At 40.3% G+C, this 17843-nt stretch overlaps 1 protein-coding gene and 1 long non-coding RNA gene across 2 annotated transcripts in view; both read right to left on the bottom strand.

The window, feature by feature from the left end:
* Positions 1 to 4913, bottom strand: part of LOC117948011 — a 15361-nt gene extending 10448 nt beyond the window's left edge. Inside the window, exons 1-2 of the long non-coding RNA XR_004657378.1 lie at positions 4805 to 4913; positions 4600 to 4604 (exon numbers count right to left, since the gene is read on the bottom strand). This is a non-coding gene — a long non-coding RNA (uncharacterized LOC117948011). The remainder of the gene's footprint in view (positions 1 to 4599; positions 4605 to 4804) is intronic.
* An 11476-nt stretch (positions 4914 to 16389) lies between these two features.
* Positions 16390 to 17843, bottom strand: part of tmem81 (transmembrane protein 81) — a 6913-nt gene continuing 5459 nt past the window's right edge. The window contains exons 4-6 of the mRNA XM_034877251.1: positions 17533 to 17648; positions 16762 to 16955; positions 16390 to 16567 (exon numbers count right to left, since the gene is read on the bottom strand). Coding sequence (XP_034733142.1) covers positions 16448 to 16567; positions 16762 to 16955; positions 17533 to 17648 — 430 coding nt within the window. The 3' untranslated portion in view covers positions 16390 to 16447. The remainder of the gene's footprint in view (positions 16568 to 16761; positions 16956 to 17532; positions 17649 to 17843) is intronic.

Genomic DNA, 17843 nt, shown 5'->3' with positions numbered 1-17843 from the left:
GCAAGGAGAGGCGTCCGCCGGTAACCCCAACTGGCGCATGTTAGCGAGGGCCCTCCATCGCTGCTTGCAGCTTTAATTTTATTTGAATTGTTGTCCTCCATGTCACCTCCGTGGCTCTGTACAAAAATCCAGGAAACACAGAACACACTGGAACACCGACCATAAAACATCCCAGACAAGGGAAACCACGACACATCTCCAATATACAGAACAATGATCCCCCAAACGTGACAATTGAGAGAAGTTTTGTGAACGTTTGAGGGAAAAAAGCCTTTTGTGTACATAGTAAAAGTCTTAGATTTTTGAGTTCAGGGGCCTGATAATTAAACCAGACTGAGTTGTCCCTCATCTGGCGCTAGAAACCCTGCTGCCCCCCCCCCCCGCCCCGTCCTGTTGGCTCCGAGCTCCACAGACTAAGCCCACAGGCACAAATTAGTTTTGCACCAAATGTATCGCAAGAAGTTTTAAAAAGTGGATGTGCAGACTCGACGCTGTGTGATGGAGAAAGCACGCTGCAGCAACAGATTCCAGAGGTTAAATCACTGAGTTGTGGTTGTACTGGGAAAAAAAGAGTATGAGTGCAGATTTTTTTTTTCAAGCTCTCAAATCATATTGTACAAGTGCTCACATCGCATCTACACGCTCTCACATTTTGCACCATGTTTCCCCCCCATAAAAATGGCTAGACAACAACTTTTCTTCAACAGCTTTAAGATAAGAAGTATGAATGTCCTTGCTTCTTGTACAGAAAACACCTGACGTGACTTGCTACTACTTTTTCTGCTGTACAAAATCTTAAAACATATTTACCTTAAAAACTTTCCACCAAACCTGCAATGCCATGTCCCCAAGACTCTCTGCTTCTATACAATTAACAAAGCCTTTAATGCTTTTACCTAATTGGTCAAGAAACAGCCCTTCTTGTTCCAATGTAATAAGATCGTCTACTAAGGGCTTCAATATACGGTCTTAAGCATAGCACTTAACATCTTTACTACGAATAAGCCCAGCTAAAAATAAATTAGACAGCACTGAGTGGCAACTAGCAGGTAAGTTCCCCAATGTCCAATACACTCCAGATTTTTTATTTTTTTTTCTGGAGGTCAAAATCATCCACATACAAAATAAGTGAAATAGTACACTCCTTTGAGTTTTCTTTGTAATAGAATAGGATAGAATAGGCCTAGGATTTTAGTGCTGACCTTCCAACCCTCTGCAGCCTCTCCCTGTCTGCCACGGTGCAGCTGCCGTACCAGACTGTGATGCAGTAGGTCAGCTGGCTCTCAATGGACGAGCGGTAGAAGGTCAGCAGCAGGTTGGAGTCCAGGTCCTCTGCCTTTTGAGATGAGTCCGACCACTGTGGTGTCGTCAGCAAACTTGACGATGAAGTTGCTGCTGTGGGCCGGACTGCAGTCGTGGGTGTAGAGACAGTACAGGAGGGGGCTCAGCACACGGCCCTGTGGGGAGCCGGTACTCAACATGCGGGTGAAGGAGAGGTGGGGGCCCAGTCTCGCCATCTGGGGCAAATTGGTGAGAAAGTCCTTTATCCAGGCCCATGTAAGAGGGGGGAGGCAGAGAGTGACCAGTTTGGTGATGAGAATGTCCGGGATGATTGTGTTGAAAGCGGAGCTGTAATTGGGTTGAGTAAGTGTGTGCAGGAACCAAATGTGGATGGGGGCAGAGATGGGGTAGTGCTGGAACCAGGTGGGGGTGTAGGCAGGGCTGGGGCAGATGAGTGGTGCTGGTGTGATGACTCAAAGCGAGCAAAGAAGCAGTTCAGCTCCTCTGCCAGCTTCGCACTCAGGTCCCCTGATGGTGCATCACAGCCTCTGTAGTTTGTGATGCCATGAATGCCCTGCCACACCTTCTGTGTGTTGTTGCTGGACAGGTGGGTCTCTGTGCTCCTCTTGTGGTCCGTCTTGGCTCTTTTAATTCCACTTTTCAGGTCAGCTTGAGCAGCCCTGCTCGGTCCGTCTGACCTGCTCCAGGTGTTAAAGTAAGTCCCAGTCTGTCTGGCTGAGGCAGTCCTGTAGAGTGGAGAGTGCGTTTTCAGGCCAGGTTGTAACAGTCTTTATGGTGGCCCGGGCGCTGCGTCTGAGGGGTGTGTAGGCTGGGGGGAGCAAGAGAGAGAGATGGTCTGACTGGATGTAGTTAATACATCATGAAAGAATTTATATTGAATTTGATGGGGAGATTTTCAGTTGATTGCTTTTTCCAAAAACGTTTGAAAACTTATTTTATTATAAAACTTACATATTCTGTAGGTTCTACAAAATCAAAATGTTTTTGTAGTACATTTTTAGCTTCCAAGCAGTGGAAAGTGGGCCACGAGCATCAAATAATGCTGAAAAGGGATTTGACTCACAAAGAGTAGATGCTAGCTCTTGCATAACAGTTTTATCTACCTGACAGTTTACATTCTGTCAGTGCTGAGCTATGGTTTGATGGATGAGAGGGGAAGAAGCAATGCGTGTTAAATAGTCAAACTCTTGCAAGAGTTCATCAATAGCCACACTAGAAACAGGATAAATATGTTTGAGTTTCAGTAAGAGAGAGGAAACTTTGAGCTCAACATTACGCAGAAAATCCTTTAACACCTGATCATCAAAACTAAATTCTATTAAGATTTCTGTACGTAAATCCTGCGAGAGCTCAGTACCAACACTATCAACCTGGTTTCTGTCAGAAAAAGACTTTCAACTGAATTATCTGAGCTCAAGTATCCCAGGCTTCAAGTCATTTACTGTACAATCCTTATGATTCATGCTTCTACAAGTCCAGACCAGGAATGTGTGTAAATGTGGTCAGTACAGGTTGTGAAGAGGGTTGATGAGTTCTATACAAGTTGCTTAAAAGTGCCTTCCAAGTTTTGAGGGTACAAGGACAGTTGAAGTAGATAAATAGATGCATGCGTAGGAATGGTGGCGTCCATGATGTCTTTGTTCTACTTTATAGTGTTTAAGGAGCTCAGATCTTCGTGAAACAGAAGTACCACAGTCTTTGTATTTCCACATTCATTGGAGACTAGGAAAGGAAAAAACATGGTATAATTGCATTAAATTTGTAAAAACATTTGTTTATTTTCAATACTATAGAAGGAAATAAATGCCATTTAAAGCAAGATGTTATTAATTTAATTTTACTAATTCACAGTGTATTTAAATTAAGTAAATTAAGTTAATTATTTTTTGGCAAATTACTGTAATCATTCTCTTTAACTTCAATAGTTTACATCAATTTGAAGGACAATTGAAGATGCATTCAATTTCTTACCATTTTAATGATTGATTTATACCGTCGAGTAAAATAAACCTTACACTAAATTGGGTGGGTAACTTTTTGTTTAGTTTTAATTTGGGGTTATTTGTAGTTGCAATTTTCCAAATGTAATCGTACCTTTTTTTTTTTAAATGAAATGCTGACATGAAGAGAAACTTTGATAACATTTTCTAAAGTCATGTAATTTGTAAATATTAGCAATGATTTCTCTGGGGTAATGTCAATGCTATTCTCTGGTGTTAGTCATTCCTATTTAAACATACATGAAAATAACGTTCACAGGTGTGAACTTTGGGACTCACCAAATTCAGCAATTTTCAAAAATGTTTTGAAATGTCCAGGGAGCAGCAGCCAACCTGGAAACACAGAGGAAAGGGTGAGATTTCACATTTTAGTTTTGTTTTTTTGTTCCACCATCTACATGCCTTAACGCAGAGCTACAGGGTATCACTTAATAACACTGTTGAAAGTGATGGCCGTCCCCTTAACAATTTCTAATGCTGACCTTGTCTAAAGGAGATGTCCTGGGTCACAGGTGGTCTTCACATTCGAAACAGGTAATGGCAGACGGCAAAACCACAAGCAGGGACCAAAGTGATGTGACTTCATGTGGTCACATGACATGAAAACCTCCAGACTGAAGTACAACTGTTCCTTTTAACTTTTTCTAGCTTGATCAAACTCATGACAATAGGGACAAGTAATGCATGTTAATAAAAATGAATCAGAATACATTCAGAAGACAGCGGACAACTGTTAAACATGTTTATTTTGGATTAGAGCGACAGCAGATTTAACACATGAGACTCCAGGATTAATCTTGGCCCGGCAGTTGGCCCGGCTGTGTTGTGTTGGCCCGGCCGGGGTGGCCTGGCCGGCCCTACTGTGTTATGTTGGCCCAGCTGTGTTGTGTTGGCCTGGCTATGGTGGCCCGGCTGTTACTTGGTTAGGGTTTAATTCAACCTGGTTTTGTGCAACCAAATCAAAGCTAAATTCATCCAGGATAACTTGAATATCCCGTCTTAATCCCTTATCCTGGTTTTGTGCAACAGGCCCGAGCTCAAAACATAAGTGTTGAGTTCATAATTTTGTTCAGTGTATTTTGATATTCATATCAAAATAGGCTGTAAATTAACGTAGGGAGAAAACAGGTAGTTCTATGTAAAATCTGACATTGAGCACCCCCCATATAGCCAAAATGGCATGATGCTCATGTCATAGCACCTCTGCTGTGAGAATCAAGCTCCCTTGATCGAAGCTTTGCATATTCAACTAGTCGTGGTCACCCCTAGTGTGTAGTCTCACACTGGCAGACCTTACTCCACCTGGCTACACATACATTCTAGAACATCAATCGTCTTGGGTGGTACTAAGCGCCGGACAAACTGGTTTTGGTGGAAAATTTGCACCCCGCAAAAGAAAATGCCACATAGAATATTAAATTACCTGTTACCACAATATAGAAACGTGAGCTTTTTAAAATTAGATGGATTCCCCTCAGTATCTCCGGGTGTACTTCGTTTACAGCAATCCCACCAATCAGTCCCAAAACCTCCCAGTTAGAAAGGAAATGCTGTAAACACATTCTTTGGCAATCTTTATAGTCCTAAACAGAAAGAACCAAGCAGGTCTTGTTGCACCACGTAGCTTGCTAGCTCAAGCTTGGTTTCTACACCCTACGTGTGAAGCAGGCTTTACTGGCTCAACGCAATCTGGCGTGGATGATCCAGGCACTCGGAGAGGGGTGTGTTTTGGCGGCTCTCTTCCAAAAAGACAACAGTTGCTCATTACTCTGTCATTCTGTTTGCTTTTTATTTTCAGATCAGAAAACTGAGAACAAGAGTGTTGACCTTATCTCTCTAGGGCTTGACGTTTAACTAATGAACATAAAACATTTGAGCTCTTTGCTCTGATTGTTATCATAATCCGTTATTCAGAATTTCTTCTGGAGATATCACCCATATATTGATTCAATGGCTGCATTACTGTGTAGAGCATATTGTGTTGTATGAAGGCTCAGTGGAGCAATAATTAAATTGTTGGGAAAACATTTCCATCTATCCGACTGATGTTGTAGATTAGCACATGGAGGGAAATGACGTTCTGCAGGGTTTAGCGGGACAAGTTCCATGAGGAAATGAATGAATAACTTTATCATAATTGCATTTGTGTTATTTCCCCGGAGTCCCTCGTTCCCCTGTGTTCCTCCCAAATTAATACAAACGCGCTCATCACACACAAGCAACCTCACTCTGTCCTTGTCGCCTCCTCTCTGCCTCCGTTTGTAACCACTCTAAATGTATGTCACTTGTCCTTAAACTGGCCTAGTTATTCAGATCCTTCATAAAATCAGCAATACTGCAGCGTGAAAATATCTCCATTAGATGTAAATGTCCTGCATTGTAGTTATTCAAACAACCAGACACGCTATCGGCTAAACCGGAGATCTTCAACAGGCCAGGCCTATAGGCCAGTAAGCCTGGATTCACTGAATATGTCAACAATTATTATTTTAATAGCTGGTATTGTATGCCCCATAAAAAGGCTCTAGGCTGAATTAGACCGTGGCTGATTGCGCAGGGAGGAGGTCGGGGTAGATAGGGTAGGGCGGGGTTCACTTCCTGGGGAAAACTGAAGCTTTTTACCCAGGAAAGATGCAAATCACAATATTTCCAAAACTCATAAATCCACTCTTAAATCATGTTAAACATTTAGGTCAGGCTATATCATAACTATTTTGAATTCAACATTAGACTTTGACTTAACATTATCCATTAACATAACCCTTTTCATATTGAATAAACAACTGTAACATAAACCCTTCAATGTTAATGTCAACTAATATAATTTACGTTAATAAGTAAGAGACTACTCACAATGAAGGGTCATCAAAAGACACACAGCAACATCTACATGCCAAGGTGAAATGTTTGGAGACAAAGGAACAGGAAGTCCAGTCCAGCCCTCTACTTATGTGGCGGGTACTCATAGATACTGAACCACCCGAACCACCATGTGGGGGGAGGGCAAAAACGCTAACAAAGACGGGCACAGTGACGTGAATGATGAGGGAAACAGAGACTGGCACGGAGATGGGAATGGAAACGGGCATGTGAAGAGAACGGAAATAGGCACGGGGGAACTCTGAAACTGGGACTCAGGGGTAACGGAGACCGACAAAGTCACAGGGGTGGTTCCGGGAGCAATCTCTGTAGTTCAAGGACTAGTCTCAACGGGGTAGTTACCCTTCTGAAAAATGGTAACTAATCATTTGTTACTCTTTCAAAAACTATAACTACCGTTTATTTTGTTTACCGTATTGTGAAGTGTTACCCTACAAGTTTCACCCTGAGACGGATCTGTATATAGGCAAATATGTACAGGATATACTTGACCAATTTTCATTTATATATTTGATTACAATGTCACACAGCTGTGTTACAGTTATGCTAGTAGATCGATGATCAACTGTTTCTCCGGGAAGAGAGAGAGAGAGTGAGAGAGAGAGAAATAGGAAGAGAGAGTGGTACGCAACACTTAACCGTTGTCCGATGGGATTGTCAAATAGTCTGCGCTTTAGATCAAATTGTGGTCACCACTACCTTTTCTTTTCTTTGATTTTGGCAGTGGTGACACTTTCTGTTGTTTTCTCCAGCTTGCCTCTTCTCGTACCTCATTATGTACTTTCTTAATTTTGGAATTAGTTGTCATGGCATGTGTCGCTAGCAGTGTGAGCCCGGTGTGCGACAGTAATAATCCTCCTTTCGGAAACACTGTGCGCAATACAACGTTGGTACCATTTATTAAATGAGGCAAATCATTTTGCATCAAAGATTTTTAGTAATGGAATTATTCAAGTTGCTCGAGGAATTGTTTCAGCCCTAATTGTTTATACTCCTTTTTACAAACGTTTGATTGACGTTAGGCCGTAGTTTCCTTCTTTGTTGCTTGACTATCATGCACACAGAGAATGGACGGATACAATTGTTTTATTAGTAAGCTAATAAACCAGCAACAGAGTCCAGCAGGCAAAGGAAAAACAGGCAGTGGTTGAAATCTAAGGGAATCAGAAAACAGACTGTCTCACCCTGGGGAGAGGGAAAGACAGAACTTAAACATACAAGACAGGGGAGACAATGAGACACAGGTGCAACACCTTAGGACGGGGACAGGTAATCACACAGGCGGGAAGATATACACTGTAAATGCAAACATGGTATTTAATTAAAAATAATAAATTGACCTTAGTCAGTTTAGTTAGTTTTTATCAACCTGCTATTAACACTTGCTTTTAGAAGGTTCCTTGTACTTGGAGGTTGAGAAATCTTATCAGCTCAGTCTACTTGAGCTGGATTCATTTAGAAGTGTTTGACCTGTGGTCATGCACAGATCAGTCCTCTTTACTCCAGACAGCACGTCACATCCTGCAGCAACCAACCCGGTGGAGCTGGACCGACACATCGCTTCCACGACACTTGGGATTATTTTCAGCATAACAGCGATTCTTGTGCTTGACACACTCATTTGGTGCAGAATGTTTTGTTTCTGTAAGTCTGCGCCAGTGTTTTGTGCTTGCTAGCCAGTAATGTGTGTAGTGTCAGCTAACGCTACCTAACAAGGTGTTTTATGGACATGTCGTGGCTATATTTTAATGAAACTTGGTCAACAGTTTAGTATTTCTTCAGTCCATAACTTCGTCTGGATTGAAAATGGGAAACTTAAAAAAAACTTTAGTGTAACAGTTGTGGGTGTGGGTGTCACTCGGGGGGACAAGCAGTTTGTCACACTTAAACAGCACATATTATGCTGAGGGAATCAAACCGTTATCAGAATGGACCCGGGGTTGTTGCTGAGGGTCATCATTGCTGAAGATGATATGAGGAAGTCCATTTGTTATGACCAGGCTCATTGTAAGTTTGGACGTAATATAAAAAGGAAGAATTTGGAGGAACCAATGCAAAAAGGGTATAAAATGGGATTTTTAGTTGGCATGTAAAGGAATATCAAATAACAAAACACAAAAAGAGCTGTATGGGTGCTGCCTATATAAATTAATTTCTAAACACAGCTCAAAGAGCACAGCACCCATTAGCTTACCAAGTTACAAGACTACAAACTTTGTAGACTGGGGAAACAAAAGGACTGCCTTGTTACACAACAGTCTCTAACAAACTTTTGTTAGGAGCCAGGACCTGATTGACAGCCCGCACCAATCAAGTCCGAGGGACTGGAACAGGGAAGTGGGTGGAGCCATCATCCTTTTCCTGATCCTCTCCATGCAACCACACAGCTGACTTTAACATGAACGCACACACACACACACACACACACACACACACACACACACACACACACATACACACTTAGGCTAGAAGCATAGTAACACAATGAAGAATTCAAGGTGCAACTGTTGGAGAAACTGTCACCGCAGTATAACTTTAACTGAAATAACTGATTTACCTGAAAGAGCTACCGTCAAAATCATCCCTCATGTGACTCCATTTCCATTTTTTTACAACTGTTTACACACTAAAATAAAAATGTCCACAAAATTTGCAAAATCCTCACAACATTACACACAATGTCTGCTTCCCCCTTTGTGCACAACATTACACACAGTGATTTGTAAAACTCTACACTCATTTCCCCTGCTGTGATAAATAAAAAACACATTTGTTAAAAAAAAAAAAAACTATAATTTTAGGAAATTAGCAGTACCAAGTGGACCAGATGTGGTAAATTGTCTCCTTCCATCGGGCTGCTCTGGTCCAGACTTGGTTCCATGAGCACCCTGATTGCTGTGACAATCATGACACCAGATAGACAGTATTCTTGTTACTTTTACAGTAGTTTTTCTTCAGAGTCAAAGTGTGTGTACTTCGTGCAGTTAGTTTTATTTGTCTACAGATTTTGTTTCATTGATTTCATTGTTGGTTGATTACTGTAACTGATTATGGTAAGAAGTAGTGTAAGTATTGAAATAAGTACTTGGCAGTGCTTGGTAAGCTATTTCCTAAGAATAGTTTTTTACAAATGTGTGGAACTGGCTGGCATTGAGGACTGTGTTGGTTAAATAAAAACCAAAAGCATGTTCACAAATATGTGTATATGTTTTGACAGAAGTGTGTCATTTTGCAAACAATCTGGGAATTATGCAAGTTGAATGTGATGTTTGGATAAATGTGATTATATTTTCAAAACTGCGTGCGAACAATTGAAAAAAACTGCAACAGCATTGTCATAACCCACCACAACATCAGACACTGAGATCGGGTCGACTGTGGGAGCATCACCATCGCTCAGACCACGGGCCAGACTTCTTTGACATACCTGAGTTCTCAGTAGACGTTGAGTAAAGGCTCAGACGGGCAGAACTTGCCTTTATCAGAAATGGAACACGTATGACTCTACCATGAGATATGAAGCACGACATAAAGATTACTGAGACGAGACAGTTTCGAGGCTTTGAAAATGCCGGAATGATTCTAATGGAGGAAATGAAGAAAAAACAACCAAATGGCACTCTCATTTCCCAACTGATGGACCAATAATTCCCGCTACGTAGACTAGCCTGCTGTACAGAACATGGTTGAACGACTGCCAGCACTCTTCACAGAGAGACAGTTAAGCTATTTTTCTTATCAACCAATAAAATAATGCCAATCAAAAAGAAATTCATGGTGTGTGGCTAGAAATCCAAACACTTGGATTATTAACAGCTCTGCCATCTCTCCATCCTTACTGTCGTAGAAGTTTGTTGTACAGCAAGAGAGGAATCTGTTGGAAGTAAGACTTTGTTGAAACAGAACAAAGACAGGCTGCAGACGGAATCCAGGTTTGGTCTCGGTGAAGTCTAATTGTTTTCTGCTGAAAACAACAAAATGAAAAGAAGGGTTTTCACAATGCACACATTTCACATTGCACACATCAGCTACAGTGGCAAACGTCTTGCAACATTTCAACAGTAGTCTCTGTTCTTAAATCCCCGCCAGAGAAAAGAGGACCTTTTGAGGAAAACAGTCTAATCTTAGAAGAACAATTCATCTTCCCAGGCCAACACGTTGGAGTTTTACGTCTTTCTGAATCTGCTCTTTGTGTTCCCGGTAATTCTATCTTAGCTGGAAAAGAACATCCTGTCTTGTCTCTCTAGATAGGTCCATGGCCCGGACCTGGGACTTGGTAGCATAAACATTTGTCCTGGGACAACTGTTTTATGGCATTTGTCCTTAGGGGAAAAATGCAAAGACATCTTCTCCTTTAGGGAGAACACACACAGAGATTCAAAAGTCATACACCCGCAAAGCATTGTCAATAATTATGTGAATAATCAACACATGATTATTATAGGACATATGAAATCATGCTTAAAAGTAATTTTCCCATTACACTACCCACCCCTCTCTCTACTTTTTGGAGGCTCAAAGCTCAGTGGACCCGCAATCATTCTGGAGGGAGGTATGGTCATGGATCGAATTAAAAACTCGCCTCAGGCAGTTTGTCTGTTGTTTGGCCTAACATATGCATTGCATTTGGATTACCCAAAATGTATGGCAATACACCCGCTTATTTATAATCTGAATCATAAAAAAAAAAGAATTCCATTAAAGTCTGTACCATGTTGTACAGGTTTGCTAGGGGGAAATAGAGCCACCTTGTGTTGCAAAGAGTTGGTAGTTATTATTAGAGATGTCCGTTACCATTTTTTACTCCCCGATAACGATACTTGTGTGTTGGCCAATACCGAGTTCTGATCCAACACCAGTCGGTCATATATTAATTATGTTGGTAATTACTGTATACTGTATTCCTCTATGGATGTGATATGATTTCTGTTTCTTTTTTGTCAGTCTGGCTCAGGTTGAACTATTTGTGATACATGAACAAACAAACAATGAACGCCACGGAACTTTCTTGTCTTATCCAGTTTGACAGTCAGTTATAACTATACTTATATATATATATAAGAGCATAAATAAACTACTTTAACATAGATTTTCATTTTGTTTCTTTAGTACGTGGTATCGCATCTGCGTATAAACTCCAGTACTTCCCGATACTGATACCAGCGGATGCAATACTGATATGGATACTGCTATTGGTATTGGAATATCTCTGGCTGTTATTAGATGATAATGTCAGAAATGAGCCTAGCAAGGTTGTCCTGTTTACATTTGAGTTTTGGTACACATCCAAACTCCAAGGAGTGATGTTTTTCTTTGTGTTGGATTAATCCTTGGACTGCTCACTTTGGGACACCAAAGCATTTGTTGGACTTTTAGTTTTGCTCAGACATGCAGTGATTTTCTTGTACTGAAGTCCTGTAGTTATCAGGTGTTTATCTGTTAAACATTGGGAGACTGCTACATGTATAGAATTAGCTCACAGAAATGCGGTTTTATGTTTTTTATTTATTTTTAATATATATATTTCCATGCCAATTTCTGCAGTTTAGCTGCTGTTTTGTACTTGAAGGTGCAATGAATAAATGCTGTAGTACAGCTGAATCAACCCAGCGAATGTTTTTTTTAACTCTTGTTTTGTCCTCCCGTCTTTCTTTGACGCTTTTTATCAATAGTTTTAACTTTTTCTTACGGTTTTATCCCCGTTTCAACACTTTTGATGCTTTTTTAAAAACATTTAACTTTATTTATTTATTAACTTTAGTTTTACAGTTATTGTTGGAATTTATGGTCAATGAACCTACATTTTTGGAAACTATACTAACGTTTGAGTTAGAAAAGCAGAAATTAGGAATTATTTAGACTAAAATTAAAGGAATGGATGATCACAGACTGGAATATGACAACTTTTACTCAATACTATTCCAAAACAACTTCAATTTTTTTATCCAAATGCTATAAAATTGAATAAGACATCCCAAAATTAATGAAAGTACAGATTTGAACTTGCCAAAGAGCGTAGTGTGGAATCAATCGTGTTATTTTGGGGAATTAAAAAAAACATTGATATAGGAAAACGGGTCAATTTGACCTGAGGACAACATGAGGGTTAAAGTATGTGTTTTCCTTTATGAGATAGTAACAGCAAAAATAGAAAAGGAATGGGGGAGGGAAAAGGCCACAGGTCGGACCCAAACCTGGGCAGCTGCAACAAGGACCCATTCAAGGACAATGGTTTCCTCATTTACGTAACCTTGAAAAAATTGTGAGCAGAACGAAAAGTGTAAAGTTGTAGGTATGTAGTAATTCAAAGTAGGGTTAAATTAGATTAGATCATACTTTATTCATCCCACAACGGGGAAAATTCCTTATTACAGCAGCAGCATTTTCTTAAAAAAACACACACAAAAAAACACAAAAAAAGAAATACAGGCAAACAATAGACAATGATAGACAATGATTATATGGTACATTTTTGTCAAGCAATCCACACAAATGAAAAAATTAAGTTAAGACTAATCATGGCTATCGAGTTACATGAACATAAAAAATGTGTTAGTGGTACTACTTGATTTAGTACTGCACACTTAAACTAAACAAGCTTTTTTAACTCACTAATCTTAACATCACTTTGCTTTACATTTTTAAGGCCACGAGTTTGCATACTTTTTTTAAAAACAGTATTTAAAGGTAAGGTCAACTAATTTCATTTAACAGTGTACAAAAGGGAGTAAAACAAGACAAAAAAAGAAAGAACAGATAACTACAAAATAAAACAGGAAATGGCAAAACTAACAGAAAACATGTTCAATGATTTTTGGTTCGATCAGTCTACTAGAGTGTACTAGACTGTATTAGTCTATTAGAAATGCAGGGGAAATGCTGAAACGACGTGGGCTCTGGATGGGAACTTGACAACTGCGTCGGTCCTGAACTACGAAGACATCTGCGTCGGGCTTTGCCCTGTGCCGGGTACAAGACAGGGCCCAGTGTGTCTCAGCAGTTCGCTCATGGTGTTTTGGTACTTCCCTTTCAAAGATTTGGGTAAACTTCATGTTACTTCCTGTGATCCCCTGGACATAAACCAAAGATCATAACAGTACCACTTTCTAATAAATCCCACAATGAAAAGAGAGAATTTACTGGCTTTATGAATGGTGAATAACTAATAACTAAATCTTTAAAGGTAATTTATAAGTCATTAATAAGAACACATTTTGGTTGCCAGGGTGAGAAAAATATCTTTAGTCGTTGTTTATCCTCCTTAATATTTTTGACTTGATTTTTTGGGGGGTTTTGAGACACACAAGCATTTGAGTGGTAAACATCAGCCAGATAGATAAGAAATGCTCTCACTGCATGGCTTGAATAACGACGTTGGCTCTACGTCTTCCTCCAGCCAACAGGTGTGTGTCTGGTGTGTACTGTACATTTGGCATTTTCAGAGGGTCCTTTCATCTTTCTCCCTCTTTCAGATTCTTCCAGTCATGCAGAGCGGTCATGATCGAGGAATTAAAATGAATATGTTCATTATGAACCTCATTTCAGAACCTTTTCATGGACCAACACTGCCATCTCCTGGAACAGTGTTAGACGACCCCCATCTAAACTCTTACCAAGCCCTGAGTTTCAATAGTTTCAGTTGGTAGTACTGAGTTGTTTTATGTTTTTTCTGGTTTTGAGTGCTGAAAGCGGTGAAGGCCCTATTGAAACTGAAGTTATTATTATATTATGAGAGATTGGCATGGTGTTATTTCAGTTAGCCTAATAGCTGGTTTGATTAACATTGAGAGATCAGCTTTTGGGGGGGGGGGGGCTATTTTAGTTCCAAAGGCCAAGGGAACCTTATCAGGATGCATAGTGTCCTGATCCACGAAATGACTGGCCTTTAAAATAAAAATCTGCCTGCCTATGAATACTTATGCCCCCTGTATTTTAAGGAAGAACATTTATTTGTTTATAATACATTATTCATTCACAAAGAAAATTGGTGTCCTTAAAGGTTGGATATGCCCTAATTCTTTAGAATTAAGGCATTAATATCAATTTCCAAAAGATTGTTTTTTTTATTCCTCTTTTTAATCAACGTTAGCATGGGTGTGTAAACTTATGCAAGCCATTGTATGTAGCTTGGCAAGATGTACATAAAACTCCATTGGAGCTATACGCTAAACCCAACAGGAAGTCCGTTATTTTGAATTGAAAGATCAAAGTTAGTGTGATTTTTGCCATTTCCACATGTTGTACTTTAACAAACTCCTCCTAGAGATTTCATCCAATCAGCTTTAAACTTGCTCTGTGTCATCTTAAGACCTTAAAGAAAACTTTTCGTCATAGGGCATGGCAGTGGCGGGGCGGCCATTTTGGGCGATTTGCCATCGACACGGGAAGTGGGTGTAACTTAAGCGTACATTGTCCAATTGGCTCGAAACTTTCCTTGATTCATCAAAGTCCCCCCCGACAACATATACACGCCGATGTTGGCTCAAAGTCATAGCGCCCCCTAGTGGCAACAGGAAGTAGGCCTAAAAGACAAGGTGCTATACTTTAACGAACTCCTCCTAAAGAAAGTCGATCTTATGGTTTGACCGCCCACTATGTATAAGTCACGCCCCCTTTTGTAACATCTGAACTGTTTATGGTAGAGTACTATGTGAGGTATCAATGAACTCAGCAGAGAGTTACCTTTTAGATGGAAAGGGTTTGCCCCGACCCCTATGATTTTGCCAAGCACCCTTTCACAGCTAATAATCTGTCTGACGTAGAGGCTTGTGTGAGGTATCACTAAACGCAGCACAGAGTTCCCTTTTCATTGGTCATGGTTTGATCCGCCCCCTATGCGTTAGCCGCACCGCATTTCACAGCCAATGAACTGTATGTAATAGAGTCTTGTGTGAGGGGTCACTGAACGCAGCACATAGTTCCCTTTTCATTGATGACTATTTTCAGCGCCTGAGTGCCACGCAAATTCAAGGTTGCAAGGAGCGGCGTGGGCCTGTCCAACGCTGCTTAAAGCTTTAACATTTTTATCTATGTTTTACAACCTGGCTCTGGTGAAACGCTTTGTAAAACATGAACATTGAATACATACATTTTATTATCCAGTTTGACAGTGATTTAAAATGGAAAAATAACGTAAATTAACTGGATCAATGCATACACTACAATACCTTCCGATTTAGCATTTTAGGAGGTTTTGGAAGCTTTTTCGATACTGGTATCCGAAAATCTCAACTTAGAACTATAACCTTTTTAAAAGGACATGGAACTCAAATACACAGATGAACTGCCAGAATTTACTGATAAGTTTAAGAATACAAGCAAACTTGCTATTGCCACGCAAGGTTAGAATTTATGCATGTAAAGCGCTATTCAGACCAAAGATTTACAAACGAGATGATTTCAAACTTGGAACTACTGGCATCCAGCCGGTCTGCAGATCTCTAAAATATGGTGGTTCACATTAATGAGATAAGATGAGACGGTGTATCATCTCCATAGCAACGACTCTTTGTTCTTAGAGTCTAACTTCCGTCTTCAGTCTTTTCTGTGGGTAAATATATCATTTTTTTAGTCTAAATATGATTGTGGGGGTGCCTAAATAGCTCAGTTTGTAGAGCGGGCACCCATATATGGATGTTCACTCCTCGATGCTGCATGTCATTTACCCTCTATCTCCCCTTTCATTTCTTCAGCTGTCCTGTCAAAAATAAAGGCCGAAAAATGATCTTTATATTTAAATGTGGATAACGTTAGTGATTGTGAGGTGCTTGCTACTGTTGCATTTGTAGTGATGAATCAGCAAAAACATGTTGGATTTCTCTGATTCACGGCTTTGTTTTAAGGCCACTCGTCCCACTCCCTCTCTTCATTCCCCCCATCTCACTTGACCATGTAACGGTCCCAGTGTTGGGCAAGTTAATTCCAAAATGTAATACATTCTAGAGTACTAGTTACTCTCATTTGAGGAGCCATTATCGAACCGCTAATCTTGTGGTTGAGGACCAACTAATCTACTTCTAAGCCACATGCCACAAGTTGTAAAAATCCAGAAATGTGTTTGTCCCACTAGGAATACTTGTCTTGCATTGTTAATAAAGTAATGAAATTAATATTTATTTCAACTCAAATTATTAAGTTAAAACAAGCAGTTAAAAGGCCAATCAATTTTGACCACTTGAAAAAACAGTGCTGACACAAGTAGAGCATAAAGTGAAGTTTCAGCAACTTAATGTACTTAAAGTTCTTAGTTGAAACAAAGATAATCTTCAAGTTTGGGTAACTTGCATCTTCAAGGCATTAGATGTGTTTGTCCTACAGCTGGTCCAGTAGAGCCCTAGAAGGATCAGTCCAGCCCCGGTGCCTGCCAGGCTCAAACTGATCAGCACCTGTGTGTTCAGATAAAAGACACTGCTCGTGAGAAGAATCACAACTTTGTCATTGATCATCAAATGAACATGTAGTGAAATTGTTTCATGTGGTAATTTCTTTCACACAAAATGTCAAATTGACTAAATAAGGAATCTTGTTATTTAACAATCATTGCAATTCCAAACCCATCACTTTCTAAACCTAACCGTACTGTGGAAAGAAGAGCAATCCTGTAGTCTTGCTGGTCTGACATGGTCGGGTTCTGCTGGTTTCCATTGGAGTCCCACTGGGCCAGAGAGCTTCCATAGTCCAGATTAACAACGCCGATGGGCAAAACCCGGATCCCCCAGTAAACAGTCTTCACAATGTGGAAGGTGGCATCCTGCACAACACAGCGATAAGTGCCTGGTAATTGGACATGATGAAATTAATTTATTGGCACTGTTCCTAAATGTTGTTTACATTCATCAGCTGACAAGCAGGAGGTGTTTGTGTCATATGCTCTGTGTGTGTTGGCCTGGGTAGAAATGTCTCTGTTGGAAATCCAGTACTGTCTATAGCATTTCATTTGGAAAGTTTGAAATATATTTAGAAGCGTTCTATGTCTATAAGTTAAAAACACTGAGGCACTGATTTAAAATTTGAACAGCTAACTCAAAACCATTGCAATTATTAAAGTTAGATTCTTTAATCGTGCGGCTCTGTGATGGCCTTCTATTAAACGAGTGAAGCCAAAGGCCAGAAAGTCATCCTGTAATTTGAGAGTCAAAGAAGTCTGTATTTATGCATTTTCTTTGCATGCCCCTTGACTTGGTTGAGGATCAGCAAGTGTAGAGTCCAACCTTTCTTTTTGAATCTTCAGTTGCCAAATTCAACTTACAATTTCTCACAATACGAACCCTGCGTACAAACTCACCAGGAAATTAAGTGTGAACTTAAACCAAAATTTAGGGTTGGAGTGAGCATGTGCAGGTGTGTTTACCTGCGTCCTCCTCCTTGATGGGGTCCAGCATCACCCGGTCCAGCAGAGGAGCATGCCAGCGATCAAACAGAGAGTCGTCAGAGCTGATTATTCCTCGGGCATATCGCCACGATACCCTGAGCCATGAAGGAAATCATTCCATTTCAAACATCATTCAGATCGATGCTTTAAAATGCAAGTATACTATACACTCACCGGCCACTTTATTAGGTACACCTGTCCAACTGCTCGTATACACTTAATTTCTAAGCAGCCAATCACATGGCGGCAACTCAGTGCATTTAGGCATGTAGACATGGTCAAGAGAATCT

The sequence above is a fragment of the Etheostoma cragini genome, chromosome 7 (assembly GCF_013103735.1).
Source record: "Etheostoma cragini isolate CJK2018 chromosome 7, CSU_Ecrag_1.0, whole genome shotgun sequence".
NCBI classification, from domain to species: domain Eukaryota; kingdom Metazoa; phylum Chordata; class Actinopteri; order Perciformes; family Percidae; genus Etheostoma; species Etheostoma cragini.
The sequence above is the reverse complement of the archived record's forward strand: the minus strand, read 5'-3'. Positions and strand labels throughout refer to the sequence as shown.